This window comes from Bufo gargarizans, chromosome 1 (genome assembly GCF_014858855.1).
Source record: "Bufo gargarizans isolate SCDJY-AF-19 chromosome 1, ASM1485885v1, whole genome shotgun sequence".
In the NCBI taxonomy this organism is placed as follows: Eukaryota; Metazoa; Chordata; class Amphibia; order Anura; family Bufonidae; genus Bufo; species Bufo gargarizans.
Genome location: NC_058080.1, coordinates 347,687,122 through 347,707,136, shown reverse-complemented (window position 1 = coordinate 347,707,136; position 20,015 = coordinate 347,687,122). Strand labels below are relative to the sequence as shown.

The 20,015-nt window shown below is 44.8% G+C and overlaps 1 protein-coding gene across 18 annotated transcripts in view; it reads left to right on the top strand.

Moving 5' to 3' along the window:
• PTPRS (protein tyrosine phosphatase receptor type S) overlaps window positions 1-19,556 on the top strand; it is a 580,801-nt gene extending 561,245 nt beyond the window's left edge. For all 18 annotated transcript variants that reach the window (XM_044268386.1, XM_044268351.1, XM_044268378.1 and 15 more), the window contains one exon: window positions 17,607-19,556. In XM_044268386.1, the coding sequence (XP_044124321.1) occupies window positions 17,607-17,675 (69 nt within the window). In that variant the 3' untranslated portion in view covers window positions 17,676-19,556. The remainder of the gene's footprint in view (window positions 1-17,606) is intronic.
• Window positions 19,557-20,015: the final 459 nt, after the last annotated feature.

Genomic DNA, 20,015 nt, shown 5'->3' with positions numbered 1-20,015 from the left:
CGCCAGCAGCATTCGCCGCTGTAACCGCAACGATCGGGTTCTTACTCCACCGAGGCCAGGACCTCTGGTGGCACATATCGTCCGTCCATTATTATTCCGGGGACTCTCCTACATATCCCCCCCCCCCTTTGTTCACCCCTGAGGGCTTGAACATACTGTTCAAGCCTGAGGGGGTGAACACATGCACAGCAGTGTACCCGGGCCAGGGCATCTGCGTTCCCCTGTAAGCGGCCGGCCCTGTGCTCAACAGTGAACTTAAAGTTCTGGAGGGACAAGAACCACCTGGTAACCCGAGCGCTCCCCTCCTTAGCCCGACTCATCCACTGGAGAGGGGAGTGGTCGGTCACCAGACAGAACCTTCTCCCCAGAAGGTAATATCTGAGAGACTCGAGTGCCCACTTGATGGCGAGGCACTCTCTCTCCACAATGCTATACCGGGTTTCTGCTGGGGTAAGCTTGCGGCTTAGAAAAACCACGGGGTGCTCTTCCCCGTTGAGCTCTTGGGAAAGCACAGCCCCTAGTCCAACTCCCAAGGCATCTGTTTGAACTACAAACTCCCGCTTGAAGTCGGGCGTCACCAGAACTGGGGACTCACATAGGGCCGACTTCAAACGGGAGAACGCCTCCTCCTCCTGCTCCCCCCAGCGAACCATCACCGACTTTCTACCCTTCAAGAGGCCGGTTAACGGGGCTGCCAAGGTGGCAAAATGGGGAATGAACCTCATGTAGTACCCAATCAGGCCCAAAAATGACCGTACTTGCTTGGACGTACGAGGCCTGGGCCAATTCCGGATTGCTTCAACTTTATTCACTTGGGGCCTAATGACTCCGCGTCCAATCACATATCCCAAATAGCGAGCTTCCTCTAGTCCCACTGAGCATTTTTTTGGGTTGGCAGTTAACCCCGCCTTCCTTAGAGAATCTATCACTGCCTGAAGTTTTGACAAATGACCCTCCCAGTCTGGGCTAAACACGACTATATCATCCAGATACGCGGAGGTATACTGGTGATGGGGCTTGAGGACGACATCCATCAGACGCTGGAACGTAGCCGGAGCGCCATGCAACCCAAAAGGCAACACCCTATACTGAAAAAGCCCCTCCGGGGTGACAAAGGCCGTCTTCTCCTTTGCTGCCTCCGTCAGAGGTACCTGCCAGTAGCCCTTCGTGAGATCTAGGATCGAAAAATACCGGGCTTTTCCCAGCCGCTCTATCAACTCGTCTACCCGAGGCATGGGATAGGCGTCAAATTTTGATACCTCATTCAATTTCCTAAAATCATTACAGAACCGTAATGAACCATCCGGTTTGGGAATAAGGACAATCGGGCTAGCCCACTCGCTCTTTGACTCTTCTATGACCCCTAGACGTAGCATCGATCTTACCTCTTGCGAAATGGCCTGTCGCCGAGCCTCCGGTACTCGGTATGGTCTTAGGCGGACTTTCACCCGGGGCTCGGTGACAATGTCATGCTCGATCAAGGTGGTACGTCCAGGAAGGTCAGAGAATACGTCCCTATTCCGACTAACAAATTCTCTCACCTCTTGTGCTTGTTTGGTCGACAGTCCGTCCCCTATCGCCACCCCAGCGGCGCTCTCCGGAACACCTGGTGACCCCGGGTCACTCCCTGACGTCCCGACAGAGGGCGGGCTGTCTCCAAACAAATTCTCTCTGTCTCTCCAAGGTTTTAGTAGATTCACATGATATACCTGTTCGGGCTTCCGCCGCCCTGGCTGGTATATCCTGTAATCAACTGGGCCCACTTTCTCCTTAACTTCATAGGGTCCTTGCCACCGGGCCAAGAATTTACTCTCGACCGTGGGCACGAGTACAAGAACTCGGTCACCCGGGTGAAATGTCCTTACCCGGGCGGTTCGGTTATATACCCGACTCTGGGCCAGTTGTGCCGCTTCCATGTGCTCACGGACGATCGGCAACACGACCCCTATTCGGTCCTGCATTTTTCCTATGTGCTCTATCACACTTTTATGAGGCGTAGGCTGTTGCTCCCATGCCTCCTTAGCGATATCCAGTAGCCCACGGGGATGTCGCCCATATAACAACTCAAAGGGCGAGAACCCCGTGGACGCCTGGGGCACCTCCCGTACCGCAAACAAAACATAGGGCAACAGTAAGTCCCAATCTCTCCCGTCCTTAGCCACGACTCTTTTTAGCATGGACTTCAGGGTCTTATTAAACCGTTCTACTAACCCATCGGTTTAGGGATGGTAGACGGACGTGTGCAGGTGTTTAATATGTAATAGCTTACACAATTCCTTTGTTACTTTGGACATAAAGGGTGTCCCCTGGTCCGTAAGAATCTCCTTTGGTATCCCCACCCGGGCAAACATACTCATGAGCTCTTTAGCTATTACCTTGGCCGACGTATGGCGCAATGGGACCGCCTCCGGATAGCGAGTGGCATAGTCTAACACTACCAGGATGTGTTGGTGACCTCGGGCTGACTTAATAATGGGGCCTACCAGATCCATGGCGATCCTTTCGAAGGGCACCTCTATAATGGGCATAGGTACCAGTGGACTGCGATACTGAGGTTGGGGGCTAGTCAGCTGACACACTGGACAGGACTGACAGAACCTCCGGACTTCCTCATATATCCCAGGCCAATAGAACCGTTGTAGAATTCGCTCCAGCGTTTTCTTAACCCCCCAGATGACCACCCAACACATGCGCATGCGCTAAATCCAAGACCATTCGCCGGTAAGGCTGGGGCACCACCAGTTGTTCCACCACCTCCTGCCTCACCTTGTCTACCCTATATAACAGGTCCTGGTTATAGGCCAGGTGAGGAAATACGGTATCGGCACCAGGACGCTGGGCAACACCATTAATCACCGAAACCCCTTCTCTAGCCCGCAATAACGTCGAATCCTGGAGCTGTGCGGTCCTGAAGGTTTCTCGGGGTACCTCCAGATCCAGGACGGACGAACTTTCTACTGTCTCACCCGCCAATACTTCTAGGGGAAACCGGTCAGGGTTACACTCTACCTCCCCTACGGGGACCCCTACAGCTGGGGCCCCTGCCTCGGGGTACTCGGGCTCGGGACCTGGACATTTTCCTTCCCCACAGGTAGGCAACCCGTTCCTCCACAAAGTCCAGAACAGGGGAAAGTCCCTCCCCAATATTGCGGCATAAGGGAGCCGTCTCCCCACCCTGACGACATGTGGTACCTCCTTTCCACACACTGCCAGGGTAACCTTAGTGGTGGGATACTCCCTGCGATCCCCATGTATACAGACAATGGTAAGGGTTCGCCTTTCTGGGAGTTTTTCCGTTACCAGCGACTCATGGACCAGAGTTATTAGGCTACATTCACACGTCAGTATTTTTCTATAATCCGAATTTCAGTCCGTTTTTTGCGGATCCGTTGTTCCTGAAAATGTTTCCGTATGTCGTCCGTTTTTTGCGGATCCGCAAAAAACGGAAACATGTATACATTCAATAATCAAATAAAGTTGTTTGGATTTCTTTGAATTTTTTTTTAAAAAAAATAAAAAATAAAAATTTGCTATGTGTTTCCAGGAACGGATTCCGCAAAAAACGGAAGACATATGGAATGACATCCGAATGTCATCCGTTTTTTGCGGATCCATTGACTTTGTATTGTACCAGGATCCGATTTTTCAGGACAAGAATAGGACATGTTTTATATTTAAACGGACATGCGGAACGGAACAACGGAAACGGACAGCACACATGTGCTGTCCGATTTTTTCCAGGACCCATTGAAAATGAATGGGTCCAGATCTGGTCCTGATCTGTTCCTGAAAAAACGGAACAGATCAGGAAAGAAAAAACGGACGTGTGAATGGACCCTTACCAGGCTCCCAGAGTCCAGCAGGGCCTGCACGGAGTGTCCATTAACAACATCACACAGCGGAGGGGTGTCCGCCGCCAGCAGGGGGTCAGCTATATACACCGGTTGGGCATAAAAAGAGGACCGGCGAGCGAACCCGCAGTCCATGGGTTCGGACGCCCTAGGGCAGTTGGATGCCACATGTCCCCAGTCCTGACAATGCCAACATCTGATCCTCGCAGCCTCCCTCCTCCCCAGGGTATTCCTCCCACGGACTGGAGATCCACTCCCCTCCTTATGTGGTGGGATCCCTTTTTCAGGATCCCGGGTCGGCAACGGGGGCTGACGTGACTTCGGTAGTACCGCTGAGTCCCGCACCAAATCCTGAGTGGCCATATACCTCTCCACCAGGCTAACCAGTTGTTCCAGGTTGCCTGGATCGCCTTGTCCCACCCAGCGCTGTATGGCTCTCGGGAGGGTACGCACGAACCTGTCGACCACAACCCTTTCAACCATCTGAGAAGTGCTCAATATTTCAGGCTGAAGCCATTTTTTTACTAGGTGAAGTAAGTCATAGGCTTGTGACCGGACGGGTCGGGACTCGGCAAACACCCACTGATACACCCTGTGCGCTCGCACATAGGTGTTTACCCCCAACCTGGCCAACACCTCAGCTTTTAGCCTCTCATAGTCCTTGGCCTCATCGCAGCTGAGGTCAAAATAGGCCTTTTGTGCGTCCCCCACCAGAAAAGGCGCCACCACCTCGGCCCACTGCTCCAACGGCAGCCTCTCTTGCTCCGCGGTTCTTTCGAACACCATCAGGAATGCCTCTATATCATCTCCCGGACCCATTTTCCTCAGGGCGGATCAGACTTTGTCCCTGGCGGTAGACACAGTCGGGGTTGTCGCAGTTGAAACTCCTTGCAGGGATGTTCGCACCGACTCTTGCATGGCTGCCAGCTGCTGCATTAGGAGATTGTTTGTTTGCTGCTGCTGTACATTACTCTGAATCAGGTGCTTAATGGCCTCCTCCATCTTGTCAGGAACCATAAAACTTGCAGGCCTGATATATGACATGCAGTCCAACACAACTTTTGCTTCAGGCCTGCCTCACTGCAGGAATGCCCGCTCCAAGCCACCAATTGTGGGGATGTGCTCGTGGTAGGCTACGGTAGCGGCGGCAGTATTGAGGCAATCACAGACAGTCTTTGTGATACACCGTGACTTTATTCACACCAAAGGCATAACAGGCATTGTGCAGACCACACAGGGGCATATTCGCATAGTGCATAAAACAAAAGTCCTTCCATAGAAAATAAACAGCAGGTTTGAGTCACCTTGTTTTGGACAGACCACAGCGGTCGTGCAGGCTTGTAAGCTACCTGCCTTTGTCTCCCTCAGGCCAGAGCCCCTTCGGCTCGTAGCACCACAGGTCCCAGGGCTATCCTTCAATGTGTGCTGCGCCCAGACTCTCCTCCACCAGCACTGACTCTGTCTGTGGAAATCTCCAGCACAGCAAGACACACCCCACCCCCATCATCAGTAGGCTGGGTTCTTTAAGGCCCAGCTCCACCAAAAACCTGGGCTGGCCGTGGGGAACAGGCACCCCCCCACTCTTTACCTGTTCCCAGTAAGAACCGGCCCGGACACGCTGCACCAGCAGCATTCGCCGCTGTAACCGCAACGATCCGGTTCTTACTCCACCGAGGCCAGGACCTCTGGTGGCAGGTATCGTCCGTCCATTATTATTCCGGGGACTCTCCTACAATATATATATATATATATATATATATATATATATATATATACACACACACACACACACAGTACAGACCAAAAGTTTTCTTTATTTTCATGAAATAAAAGTAACTGAAAATTGTAGATTCACACATGACTATGAAAATTGTAGATTCACACTGAAGGCATCAAAACTATGAATTAACACATGTGGAATTATATACTTATCAAAAAAGCATGAAACAACTGAAAATATGTCATATTCTAGGTTCTTCAAAGTAGCCACCTTTTGCTTTGATTACTGCTTTGCACACTCTTGGCATTCTCTTGATGAGCTTCAAGAGGTAGTCACCTGAAATGGTCTTCCAACAGCCTTGAAGGAGTACCCAGAGATGCTTAGCACTTGTTGGCCCTTTTGCCTTCACTCTGAAGTCCAGCTCACCCCAAACCATCTCTATTGGGTTCAGGTCCGGTGACTGTGGAGGCCAGGTCATCTGGCGCAGCACCCCATCACTCTCCTTCATGGTCAAATAGCCCTTACACAGCCTGGAGGTGTGTTTGGGGTCATTGTCCTGTTGAAAAATAAATGATGGTCCAACTAAACGCAAACCGGATGGAATAGCATGCCGCTGCAAGATGCTGTGGTAGCCATGCTGGTTCAGTGTGCCTTCAGTTTTGAATAAATCCCAAACAGTGTCACCAGCAAAGCACCCCCACACCATCACACCTCCTCCTCCATGCTTCACGGTGGGAACCAGGCATGTAGAGTCCATCCGTTCACCTTTTCTGCGTTGCACAAAGACACGGTGGTTGGAACCAAAGATCTCAAATTTGGACTCATCAGACCAAAGCACAGATTTGCACTGGTCTAATGTCCATTCCTCGTGTTCTTTAGCCCAAACAAGTCTCTTCTGCTTGTTGCCTTAGCAGTGGTTTCCTAGCAGATATTCTACCATGAAGGCCTGATTCACACAGTCTCCTCTTAACAGTTGTTCTAGAGATGTGTCTGCTGCTAGACCTCTGTGTGGCATTGACCTGGTCTCTAATCTGAGCTGCTGTTAGCCTGCGATTTCTGATGCTGGTGACTCGGATGAACTTGGTCTTCCTTTCCTGGGGCAGTCTGCATGTGAGCCAGTTTCTTTGTAGCGCTTGATGGTTTTTGTGACTGCACTTGGGGACACTTTCAAAGTTTTCCCAATTTTTCGGACTGACTGACCTTCATTTCTTAAAGTAATGATGGCCACTCGTTTTTCTTTACTTAGCTGCTTTTTTCTTGCCATAATACAAATTATAACAGTCTATTCAGTAGGACTATCAGCTGTGTATCCACCTGGCTTCTCCACAATGCAACTGATGGTCCCAACCCCATTTATAAGGCAAGAAATCCCACTTATTAAACCTGACAGGGCACACCTGTGAAGTGAAAACCATTTCAGGTGACTACCTCTTGAAGCTCATCGAGAGAGTGTGCAAAGCAGTAATCAAAGCAAAAGGTGGCTACTTTGAAGAACCTAGAATGACATATTTTCAGTTGTTTCATGTTTTTTTTTAGGTATATAATTCCATATGTGTTAATTCATTGTTTTGATGCCTTCAGTGTGAATCTACAATTTTCATAGTCATGAAAATAAAGAAAACTTTTTGAATGAGAAGGTGTGTCCAAACTTTTGGTCTGTACTGTATATATAGATAAGTACCGTATTTTTCGCCGTATAAGACGCACCTTTTCTCCCCCCAAAATGGGAGGAAAATGCCCCTGCGTCTTATACGGCGAATGCTGTCAGTTTTACATCGCAAGCTGCGATGTAAAGCGAGCGGGGACTCGGGGAGGGACTGGGAGGAGGAGCTGGGGCCGGCAATAGCGGCGGGGCGGTGCAGTCACTGTACAATAGCCCCGCCGCTCCGGTATACTAATATAATATGTCATATTCAATTAATGGTTATTAAATATGCCCCTTTATGCCTAATAGTACCTTAAATCCTAAGCGCTTCAGTAGAATGCAGGCCGGGCGGGAGGCAGCGTAACTCCCTGATGTCACGTGCCTGCGCCGCCTACTTTATGAATGAAGCAGGCCGCGCAGGCAAGTGACGTCAGTTAGTGACGCGCCGCGCCGGCCGCCCGGCCTGCCGGCATTGTACTGAAGCGCTTAGGATTTAAGGTACTATTAGGAATAAAGAGGCATATTTAATAAGTATTAATTGAATAAGACATATTATATTAATATACTGGAGCGGCGGGGGATCTGTGGATGACACATGTATAACAGTGCCAGCCACAGATCCCCCTGTAACAGTGCAAGCCACAGATCCCCCCCATAACAGTGTCCGTCATCCACAGATCCCCCCCATAACAGTGTCCGTCATCCACAGTTCCCCCCATAACAGTGTCCGTCATCCACAGATCCCCCCATAACAGTGTCAGTCATCCACAGATCCCCCCATAACAGTGTCCGTCATCCACAGATCCCCCCATAACAGTGTCCGTCATCCACAGATCCCCCCATAACAGTGTCCGTCATCCACAGATCCCCCCATAACAGTGTCCGTCATCCACAGATCCCCCCATAACAGTGTCCGTCATCCACAGATCCCCCCATAACAGTGTCCGTCATCCACAGATCTCCAGTAATAGTGCCATCCACAGACCACCATTAGTTCCAAACCCACCAAACACACAGCACACCTTTTGGTTAAAAAAATTTTTTTTTCTTATTTTCCTCCCCAAAAACCTAGGTGCGTCTTATACGGCGAAAAATACGGTATATATTGTTAAGTTTTACACAGTAAAAGCATTTTTTAACAGAATAAAATCTTGATTTTGTGTTGCCATTTTACGAGAAGCTTTTTTTTATTTTTTGGGTGATTATCTTAGGTAGGGACTCATTTTTTGCAGAATGAGATGACTGTTGATTGGTACCATTTTGGGGTACATAAGACTTTTTGATTGGTTGGTGTTACACTTTTTGTGAGGCAAGGTGACAAAAAATGGCTGCTTTGGCATACTCCTTTTTTATATTTTTTTACAGCATTTACCTGAGGCGGAATATCATGCAATATTTTTATAGAGCAGTTTGATTGGTACCCTTTTTGGCTACATACGCCTTTTTTATCGCTTGGTATTACACTTTTTGTGAGGCAAGATGACCAGAAAATGGCTGTTTTGGCACCGTATTTATTTTTATTTCAGCTATCAGTGACTGTCGGACCCCTGCAGCTGATCGGCGCAGCTCCTGCACCTGCCCAATAATTGTGCTGTCACTGTACGGCACTAGTACTGTAAGTGAGAAGTGAGGTGGGAAATTTCCCTTTTTCATTTAGTTGCATAATAATTCTGCACACTAGTAACCCAATAATTATGCACAGATAGATATTCTCCCAAGAAAGCCAAAACCTCACTTTTACTTTCTTAAATATTCATGTTTTAGGTTTATTAACATTTTGGATTAACTCACAGGACTGTAGTTGTTCAATAATAAAATTAATCCTCGAAAATATCCTTTTTCCCTTGGGGAAGACCCTAGTATTGGAGCTTAGGACTGATGGTGGTTACATAATTACATATACCCGTATTTTTCGCCCTATAAGACGCAGCGGCCCATAAGACGCACCTAGGTTTTTGGGGAGGAAAATAAGAAAAAAATATTTTTTAACCAAAAGGTGTGCTTTTGGTGGGTTTGGAACTAATGGTGGTCTGTGGATGGCTCTATTACTGGGGATCTGTGGATGACGGACACTGTGATGGGGGGGGATCTGTGGATGATGGACACTGTTATGGGGGGGGATCTGTGGATGACGGACACTGTTATGGGGGGGGATCTGTGGATGACGGACACTTATGGGGGGATCTGTGGATGATGGACACTGTTATGGGGGGGATCTGTGGATGACGGACACTGTTATGGGGGATCTGTGTCTGGCACTGTTACAGGGGGGGATCTGTGGATGGCACTGTTACAGGGGGGGGATCTGTGGGTGGCACTGTTACAGGGGGGGGGATCTGTGGGTGGCACTGTTATGGGCTGGGGGGATCTGTGGATGGCACTGTTAGAGGGGGGATCTGTGGGTGGCATCCACAGACCCCCCAACCCATAACAGTGCCATCCACAGACCCCCCCAGACCATAACAGTGCCATCCACAGACCCCCCCCAGCCCCATAAGTGTGCCATCCACAGATCCCCCCGCCACTCCAGTATACAAATATAATGTCTTATTCAATTTAAAGTTATTACACATGCCCCCCAACTCCGAATAGTACTGTACATCCTAACACCTTCTGTAGAACGCAGGCAGGCAGGCCGGGTGGGCGGCGCGTCACTCACTGACGTCACTTGCCTGCGCCGCCTGCTTCATTCATAAAGTAGGCGGCGCAGGCACGTGACATCAGGGAGTTACGCTGCCGCCCGCCCGGCCTGCCTGCATTCTACTGAAGCGGTTAGGATGTAAGGTACTATTAGGAGTGAGGGGGCATGTTTAATAACTATTAATTGAATAAGACATTTTATATTAGTATACTCCTCCCAGTCCCTCCCCCCGCTCTCGCATACATCGCAGCCAGCGATGTAAAACTGCCAGCATTCGCCCCATAAGACGAGGGGAGGAGAAAAAGTGTCTTATGGGGCGAAAAATATGGTAGTTACTTAGCTAATACGGTTAAAAAAAGACATAGGTCCATCAAGTTCAACCAAGGGCTAGGAGGGGAGGCGAATCCCAGAAGAAAGTGAGACTCTACACATTTTCATAAGCAGTAAAGTTGTTTACTTTTAAGAATTCATCTAAACCCTTTTTAAAACTGTCCACGGTTCCTGCTGTGACCACATCCTGAGGAATTCTATTCCACAGATTCACAGTTCTTACAGTAAAGAAGCCTTTACGCTTCTGGAGACTGAATTTTCTCTTCTCCAGGCAGAGGCAGTGCCCCTTGTTTTTTTAGGGAATTTTACATGGTTTTATGGCCCATTTATATATTTGTATAGGTTAAGACATCTCTTCTCAAGACTAAATAAATGTAATTCTTTTAATCTTTCTTCATAACTAAGACCCTCCTTGCCCCTTATCAATTTAGTCGCTCTCCTCTGTAAGTTTTCCAGCTGCAGTGCGTCCTTTCTATGGACTGGTGCCCAGAACTGAACTGCATATTCCAGATGAGGCCATACCAACTGTGACAAATACCACGCCTCGTGCCCGCTTGACGTCACCTACGTCAAGCTCACGAGACGCAGTATGGTCACTTGTTACTAAAGCGTGATGTTACGTCCTCCAGAGGAGCAGGTATGCTCAGCTTGGTACAGTGTACACAGACACCTCGTGTCCAGACGGGCAAAGAGAGCCTTTTCACTGCCGCAGTGAAAACAGCACTGTCTCAGCCCAGGTATCTGCCACCAGCTTCTTGTTTGATATAAGCCCGGTCCGTTAACGGGATTATATAGGCTGAAACACGGACGTGGGGATTCGTGATCAAGATAAAATTATATATTTAATAGACTTAAGGGCACACTAGATGACACAATATACACAGATAATATATATAGTGGTCTGAGGTTACAGATACAGGTGATATAGGAACAACAGGGTTAAGCAGAGCAAAAAAGTCAGCTTCCGGAAAGTTCTATGATGGTGAAATAGTCCTTAGCTGCAGTCACATGGGGGGGCGGTGATGTCAGTGGTTTCCAGGTCTCTCCAAACACATTTACATGATGTGACCCCCTTTCAGAGAAAGACTCTGCCCGCTGGCTTGCATGGTCTTATGACCTGAAGCCGGCCGCTCCCCTCCCCGCCTATGGGTAGGGTCCACCCCTCCCTACTCTGGTGCTGGAAGCAAATGTTTTGGCATACTTGTTTTTTTATTTATTTTTTACATAGTAAAAGCATTTTGGAACAGAATAAAATCTTGGTTTTGTGTTGCCACTTTCTGAGAGCCATATTTTTTAGGCGATTGTCTTAGGTAGGGGCTCCTTTTTTGCCCCTTAGGGCTCATAGCCCCAGACCAGAATGTTGCAGGAAGATGGTTCCGGGACCAATTGATCTGCCTGGGTTTCGGCTACAACTAGAGTCCAAACATGCTACCATTAGTTGGTTTCTGTGGGGAGATATGGATATCTCCCTTCCCTGGCACCCCATCCTCAAACAAAGACCATGGGCACGTTTATATTGGCTCCCACGACACAAATATGTATCCGGTTTGCACCTTCGATGGCTAGGCGATTTATTATTCCTTATGAAATGTAGCTACCAACATGTCTGGGAAGCATCATTGATCCTGGCAAGGGTTGATACCTCCTGCTGGGGGGTTTCCTGCAGGATCCGTGCTGTCTGACTAGAGGTGTGAAATGTAATCAAATGTGGCCTGCTAGGTGTTTTCTGGCTGCGGCTTTGAAGCAAGGCCCCCCTGTGAAGCTTCATTTCCTCTGCCATCTTTCAGAAAATGGTGGGTGTGAGGACATGGCTGACAGTAAATATGAATCCATATTCCTGACACCAACTCTTTGTAAAGTGGTAGTATTACATCCCTGCCCTACGAGTCCATGCCTCGTTTAATGCATGACAATATCCTGGTAGCCTTAGAAGCAGCTGATTGACACTGTATGCTGTTATTTAACGATCTACAAGGACACCTAAATCCTTCTCTATAAGTGATTCTCCCAGTGTAACATCCCCTAGGACATATGATGCACAGAGATTATTACTACCAAGATGCATAACGTTACATTTATCCACATTGAACCTCATTTGCCAAGTTGATGCCCAATCACTCAGTGTGTTCAAGTCAGCTTGTAGTGTATGGACATCTTCCATAGACTGTACAGTACTACATAGCTTAGGGTCATCTGCAAAAATAGAAATGGCGCTCCTCGATATCATTAATAAATAAATTAAATAATAGACCACCCAGCACTGAACCTTGGGGTACACCACTTATTTCATTCTGAATAGGAATCATTGACCACAACTCTCTGGACACAGCCCTTCAGCCAGTTTTCAATCCAATTACAAACTGTACTAACCCCACTTTATCGTTATTTAGAGGACCTACCTGCTCATATCTTGGTTTTTTAAGATTTATACTGTACATTTAAAGAATTGTTTGGGATTTTTTTTGCTCATTTTGCCACCTCCTGTTATTTTTGCTAATTTTATCTCTTTTACAGTTTTCATTTATTGCCCTTTTCACAGTAGCTGTAAGCCATGGGGGGAGGTTAAAATTTCCAAAACCCACTTTCTAAGGACCAGTTCAGTTCTGAAGTCAGTTTGTGGGGCTTACATAATAGAAATCACCCATAAATGACCCCATTGTAGAAACTACACCCCTCAAGTTACTAAAAACGGATTTTACAAACTTTGTTAACCCTTTAGGTTTTCCACAAGAATTAAAGGAAAATGGAGATAAAATATCAAAATGTCACATTTTTGGCAGATTTTCTATTTTAATCAATTTTTTCTTTAACACATCGAGGTGGCTTTCCTTCTTCCTCCCACCTCCATTTTACTGACCCCAGTCAGTGCCTGCACAGTGAGGTCTAAGCCTCTCTCCAGGTTTGCAATGCCCATAAGTATTTCAAGCTTCCTATTTAGTTCCAAGATCTGGGCTTCCAAATATGCAATATGCTTACATCTAGTGCAAATGTATTTACCCTCGAATGGATCTTCAAGGCACGCATATATTGCACAGGGCACACACTCAGTAGCATTGTCCATGGAGCACATGTTTAAATGGGGATGAACAGTAAATAAAGAAAACAGTAAATATGACTTTAGATTTAGACCCTGTGTTCTATAGTTGGAGAACTTGCTAGAATTAAGCCAACAACACCCAAGGAAAATCTCTCAACCTTAGTTTCTTGCTCCTCATCTTAAACTTTGGTTCTTTAATAGTGATGAGCGGCAGTAGTCATTCGAATTCGCGATATTTCACGAATATTTAGTAGAATTTTCAGTGAATGTTTGCAAATTCGAATATTCGTTAGATTCTACGATTTTTTTTTTACTCGAAAAATCGACAAGGTAATGAGCGCGTAATATGCGAATTTTCGTAATGCGAAATTTTATTGCACATGTTTCAATTGGCGAGCAAAAACACGATTCCTCCCTGCTTCTTGCTTGTGGGCCAATGAGTCATAGCACTATATCGAATATATTCGTTTTTTCGAATATTTTTAATATTCTAAAACAAGAATATATAGCAATACAGCCAAAATTCGAAGAAAAAAAAAACTAATGTAGAGCAATTTAGCTAATATTGTGCTATAATCTTTTTAATAGTTGTAATTTTTTTCCAATCTGAACTTCAGATAAGAAAAAAATTACAACTATTAGACAAAGAAGATTATAGCACTATATTAGCTAAATTGCTCTACATTAGTTTTTTTTTTTCGAATATTCGCTATATATTCTTGTTTTAGAATATTACGAATATTCGAAAAAACAAATATATTCAATATAGTGCTATATATTCCTTTTTTAGAATATTCATAATTTTTCCCATTTAAAGTCATGATTCCTCCCTGCTTCTTGCTTGTGGGCCAATGAGTCATTGGCCCACAAGCAAGAAGCAGGGAGGAATCATGTTTTTACTCGGCAATTGAAAAATTTGCGATAAAAATTAGCATTGCGAAAATTCGCAATAAAAAATCTCAAATATTCGAAATTACAAATATATAGCACTATATTCTAAATATTTGCAAATTTTCAAATTACCTATATTCGAATATTCGTGATCAATACTATTCTTTAAAATTCCACTTATTCAGAAGCCCACTTAGTATAGCAAGCCCAGTAGTTGTGGTGCCCTTAATGATCAACTGTTTGCCAGCTGATGTATGATGGAGTCAATGATCAGGCCGCAGGTTGCAATAAATAGTCTTTGGTGACTTGAATATGGGAGTTGCAGTGGCGTAGTGTGGGTTGCCAGCACCCGGGGCAAGCCAAGTATTGCGCCCCCCACTTGTGACCACGCTCTTTTTTTTTACAAATAATGCAGTAAATGTCACCTGCAGTCCAATATAACACCACAGATAACACAGTGATAAGTCTCTGAGTACAGATAATGTAGTAGATAGGTGTGAGGCCCCAGTATTCAGAACACACACACACAGTGTGACCTGAAGTCTGGGGTCAGGCTTCGGCAGTGTGGGCCAAAATCTATATCCACCCCCCCAAAACAGATATATGGATAGACATAACATACATTGCAATGAAATATACAGTAGTATACAGCACCATACCTGTTACATCCAGTGACATCTCCTGTGATGTAGACTTTCCTCAGCGTCTTCATTCGGAAAAAGAAAATAGCGTCATGATACCTTCTTTCAGCCGCATCTCATCTCTGCCGAGTTTATCGTAGAAAACATTTTTAGATTCCTCACTTTAATATTGGCCTCTCCCTCCTGGTGCCTTAACACTGTCATCCTGCAGCTACCCCCCAATACTGTGCTAGCGTGTGCATATTATTTTTCACCTAGGCCTCCAACAATAATAATCTTCCATTATCAACCCCTTCGCTACCAGCGCCATACATGTACGACGCTGGAGCGATGTGTAAACATGGCGCCCGTTCACACTTGCAGCGAGCGCCATGGCTGGCAGGTCTCTGCTTTTTCATACAGCAGAGACCTGCGGCTAATTACAATGACCGGCAATAATGCTGATCAGGGTAATTAAAGGCTTCAGATCCCGTGATCAAGCGAGATCACGGCATCTAAATGCACAAAAACCCAGAAGCTCACTCTTCCGGGCTTACTACTGATGACCTGTGCGGCTAATTTTTTTACCGCTTCCCACTACATTTAATGCCATACTTAATGTTGGCATTAGAAAGTACCACCTGTCCTGCAAATAATAAGCCCTCATACAGCTATGTGACCGGAAATATAAAAAGTTATGGCTCAAGGAAAATAGGGAAGAAAAATTAAAACATAAAGAAAAAAAAAAAACCTCTGGTATCTGAAGGGTTAAGGCGCCTTAATAATGGAGGATTATTATTGTAGGGGGCCTAGGTGGAAAATAATATGCACAGTGAGTAGTACTACTAACATTTTCATAGGCCTGGCCTGCTGTGCAGCAGCCTGCACGCTCCACTCTGGCCACAACAGTAAAAATCCCCATTTCTCACACAGACTGTCACTACCTATTAGGGCTCCCATTTACATGCCCTGGAAGCAATTGGCAAAGTAGACCGCCTCTCAACTGGAAAATTACCCCTCTCGGCAACAAGCCCGGACCTTAACTGAAGCAAAATACCACAGTCTATACTGCACTAGTAGTGCTGCCATAATCACTGCACTACCTACCTTACTGCGATACTGGCAGTGTGGCACTGTTTACTTTGAAATTGTGCCTCAGTCACTGGCTCGCTTGCTTCACTCAGGGGCAGGCTGTAACTTTGCTGAGAGGCTCAGTCAGGCAGTGTGGCAAGCTGAACACTTAGCTGCAGCATGCGGCAGCCATTTTCTTCTTATTGCTCTGGAAGGTGGGCGGCGGCGACAAAGGAGTGCCGTGCGTGCCTGATTATTCATCAGAGGAGGACGCTCAGCATTGTGGAGTCCACCAGCTGCACAGCGCCTGCGCTTTTTAGCAAGATTCAGCACATTTCAGACAGCACATACTACTTAGCAATCAAATTAAAAGTTAGTTGACGGCCAGGCCGGCGCCCCCTGCAGTATGGTGCCCGCGGCAAAGGCCCCCCACGCTACGCCACTGGGGAGTTGTAGTACCTACGAAAGTAAAAGGCACAGTTCCGAAGTATTTCACAATGTAGGCTTCTCCCAATAACAACATGTGGGCAGAAACAATAATGGTAGTTATAGTATCCCTGTCTCTCTTTTTAAGGACACTTTGCAGTCTCAACAAAACTACATGCATGCAGTAAGGTCCTTATTTACTCATTCTCAATTCTAAGGATTTTAGATACAGATAGTCAGTCCATCTCAAACTGTGGTAGGTGCCAAAGGCAATATTACTTTTAACAGCAGTGAAGTGTCTTATGCCATAAATGAGAGAATACCTTGCTGACTAAAGCTTGCATGGTCCGTTAGGTCTTGGTCCTTCTTACCTTCTTCCCTCAAGGACACTCTGGTAAAGAAAATGCTTTCTTGGCAGCTCCCAAAGAAGAAGGTTCTCTGAGCTTGGACTTAGATAGCAGTAGTTTTCATATACACATCTTCTCCCTTGGTCTGCTCAGACTAGATGCCTCACTAACTAACCATGGGCGGACCACGTCAATTACCCTGGCAACCAAACATTCATGACAACATTTAACTAAATAATACTGCATTACCTGTTTTAGTTAACCCTTTGCAATATTCCCTCTGGGCTACTGCACAATGATATGGTGTATACAGCTTTGTCACCACTTTACCCATGTAAACCCAAACTAAAAAGCATCAGAGTGGCAGCACTGGAAACGGAGGGGGATTAAATTATGAGTATAGGATGTTTTCTTAATTTACATTTAGTAGCCTGTTGTATCTAAATACATATACTATTTGTTTTTTGCTTGAATCTTAAGGGGTTAACAAAGCATAGGAAGGAGAAGGTGAAGCCAAATCTAGCCTAGTGTAAGGTCTCATGCACAAGAATTAGTTGTATAGTGGGACATACTATAGAGCTGCAGCTACTTGCCACCATATTAAGCTCCATAGGTTGCAATATGTAAGAAGCTATTCTCTCTAGAAGCTTTACATATTTGGGAGAATAACTCCATATGTATGGCATCTGATGGAACATTATGCTTTCCAATCAGTGATCATATTGTTAGGGTGTGTAGGTACATACCCTATTGAGAAATGGAATGGTAACAATAGCCAGTTGTTGATGTATTCATACTTTGAGTTAACTCATGTGGTATACAAATACTTAATAAAACAGACATAACAGGGGGGTTGACAGACATTCTGTAATTAGAGCCTATGCACAGTGATGTGAACGTAGTTAAAGGTAGTGCACATATCCTGTTAACTGCTAACGTCTACATAATAAAAAATGTTTAAATGTTTTTAAGTAGTGTGGTGTTGGACATATATTAATTCCAGTATTTTATATTCTCTCCATTTTAGGATGAATACCAGTTTTGTTACCAGGCTAGTTTGGAGTATCTGGGCAGCTTTGATCACTATGCAACATAAGAAGCCATCATAAATGAATGTGGACAACCACAGACATCATTGCAGATTCTGCTGACCCTCTTAAAAGGCCTGAACTCATGAACTGAAAGACTCTAGCATCAGGGGTAGGGGAGGTTTAACACATTTTTACAGATGTCACATTAAGAACTCTGTCGTGTAGAGACTTTCTGAGACTTGGGTGACTTCTATTTTAAAATGTTTTTAATATGATACTTCAATCACTGTTCTTGAATATACATGCATCTTGTACCAAAAGTGGTAATCCCAGCTTGTGTAACAATGTATGTTCTTTCATAAGGGGACAGCAGGAACTGATGCTTCTTTGAGGCTCATTTTATTTTCAGACTCTTAAATAACAGCAATGTTTGTGATCTGGTAAATTTAGAGTTATTTATATGTGTTGTAACCTTATTAAGAGCCCTTGAAAAAAATAAAAATAAATGGTCAAAAATAATATGAAGAAAGCTGCTGGTGAAAACTACAGCTGGATAAATTGGAACTCACCCACTGAGCCACCAATACCTGCCTTTGCCTTGCAACATTCCTGTAAATTATGTTAAGACCTACTACTAACAATTTGCACATATCTTAATTTAAGCCCTTAAGAAGGTTTTTGCCTATCTTATCTCTCCCACAAGATCTGACATTAAAACGTGTTTAATTTTCTTAAAGTTCATTGGTTGATTGTAAGTTAGAGAGGAGATAGGGTAGGAGTCTGCTGCACACTAATTTCCAGCAATTAAATGACTGTGGCCAATTATGTGTTTTTACTTATTTATTTTTTATTCTTATTTTTTAATGTCCACAATGCAGCGTGTCCAAAATCCAAAGTGCAGCTTGTATATTTCAAAGTGTATATTTCAATAGCTTGCTTTTAAGTATTGTACCTGTATCCATTCAAGTGACATTAAAATTAGACCCCTTTTTATATTGTATTGCCTTTTTGTAAAGAGAAAAATATCAATGTAATGAAGAGACATTCTACAGTTCATATTCTGTTCAAAGACTGTCTATTTTTTCACTGTAGAGATGTTATAGGGGAGGCTACTAAACACAGTGAGCTACTCTTCTTCGGTCTGCTTTTTCTACTCCCAATTGCATCAGATTGTTCACAGAAATTAGACCATTTAATACATGATTCCACCCGACTATTGAACTTGGGCTCATAATTAATGTACCAAAAATATTTATTTACTTAAAAAAAAAAACACACACAAACGCAAACCAATGAGCATAGAATAGGGATAACAACTCCTCTCACAAGCCCCTTCACAATAGTCTGTGCTTGTCATTTTCCATGGATCTCGGAGTACATATGTGGCTCATAGAAATTCTCAAATGTCCTTCTTTAGGAGAGAATAGTTGCAGGAATAAAAAAAAAAAATAAATAAATAAATAAAAAATAGTTGTATTGGGTAAAACTCTGAACAATTTATAATTTGCAGCCATTCAATTATATATAAGTTGACCATGTAAAAATGACTTTCGACCAACAATAAGATTACAAAGGAATGTGTGTAATGCAGAAATGTGCATATTTTGTAAGACTTTTCTATGTGGAACAATCTGATTTTCCCATTTAACAAGAATACAATGCTGTAGTTCTAAGGAACCATTAGATATTGAGAAAGAACACTCAGAATGTACAGTGGTGGTACTATGTGCTGAAATATACAGAAGATTATTGAGGAAGAGACATCGAGTCGCTGCATTCAGTAACACAAACTACTTTGAGAAGCAAAATTTCAACCCTCTGTTCATCTTAATTGTAAAGTGCAACTGTCAACTCTTTATAACTGTAATTGAAACAGCAATGAAATGTGATTTACTCACCATAATGTATGTAGAAATATTAAGTTTGTATTAAAGAAGTCAAAATGACTATGGACTAATATGGTTTCTTATAAATGTGCATTAAAGTACGAAAATTATAAAACTTGCCACTTGGACATGCAGAGCATGCATTTTTTTGGGTCCATTCACACGTCCACAAAATGGGTCCGCATCTATTCCGCAATTTTGCGGAACAGGTGCAGACCCGTTCATTTTCAATAGGGCCGGAATGTGCTGTCCGCATTTGCGGATCTGCACTTCTGGATCCACACTTCCGTTCCGCAAAGAAAAAATAGAACATGTCCTATTCTTGTCCGCAATTGCGGACAATAAAAGGCATTTTCTATGAGAACGCATATTGCCGGTGTTCGTGTTTTGCGGATTTGCAAAACACATACGGACGTGTGAATGGACCCTTAAACAGGAAACAAGGCTGTGGGTTGACATTCTTGTTCCCACATTCCTAATACTGTGGCAGGAAGCATCAAGAGCAAGATCGATACAGTT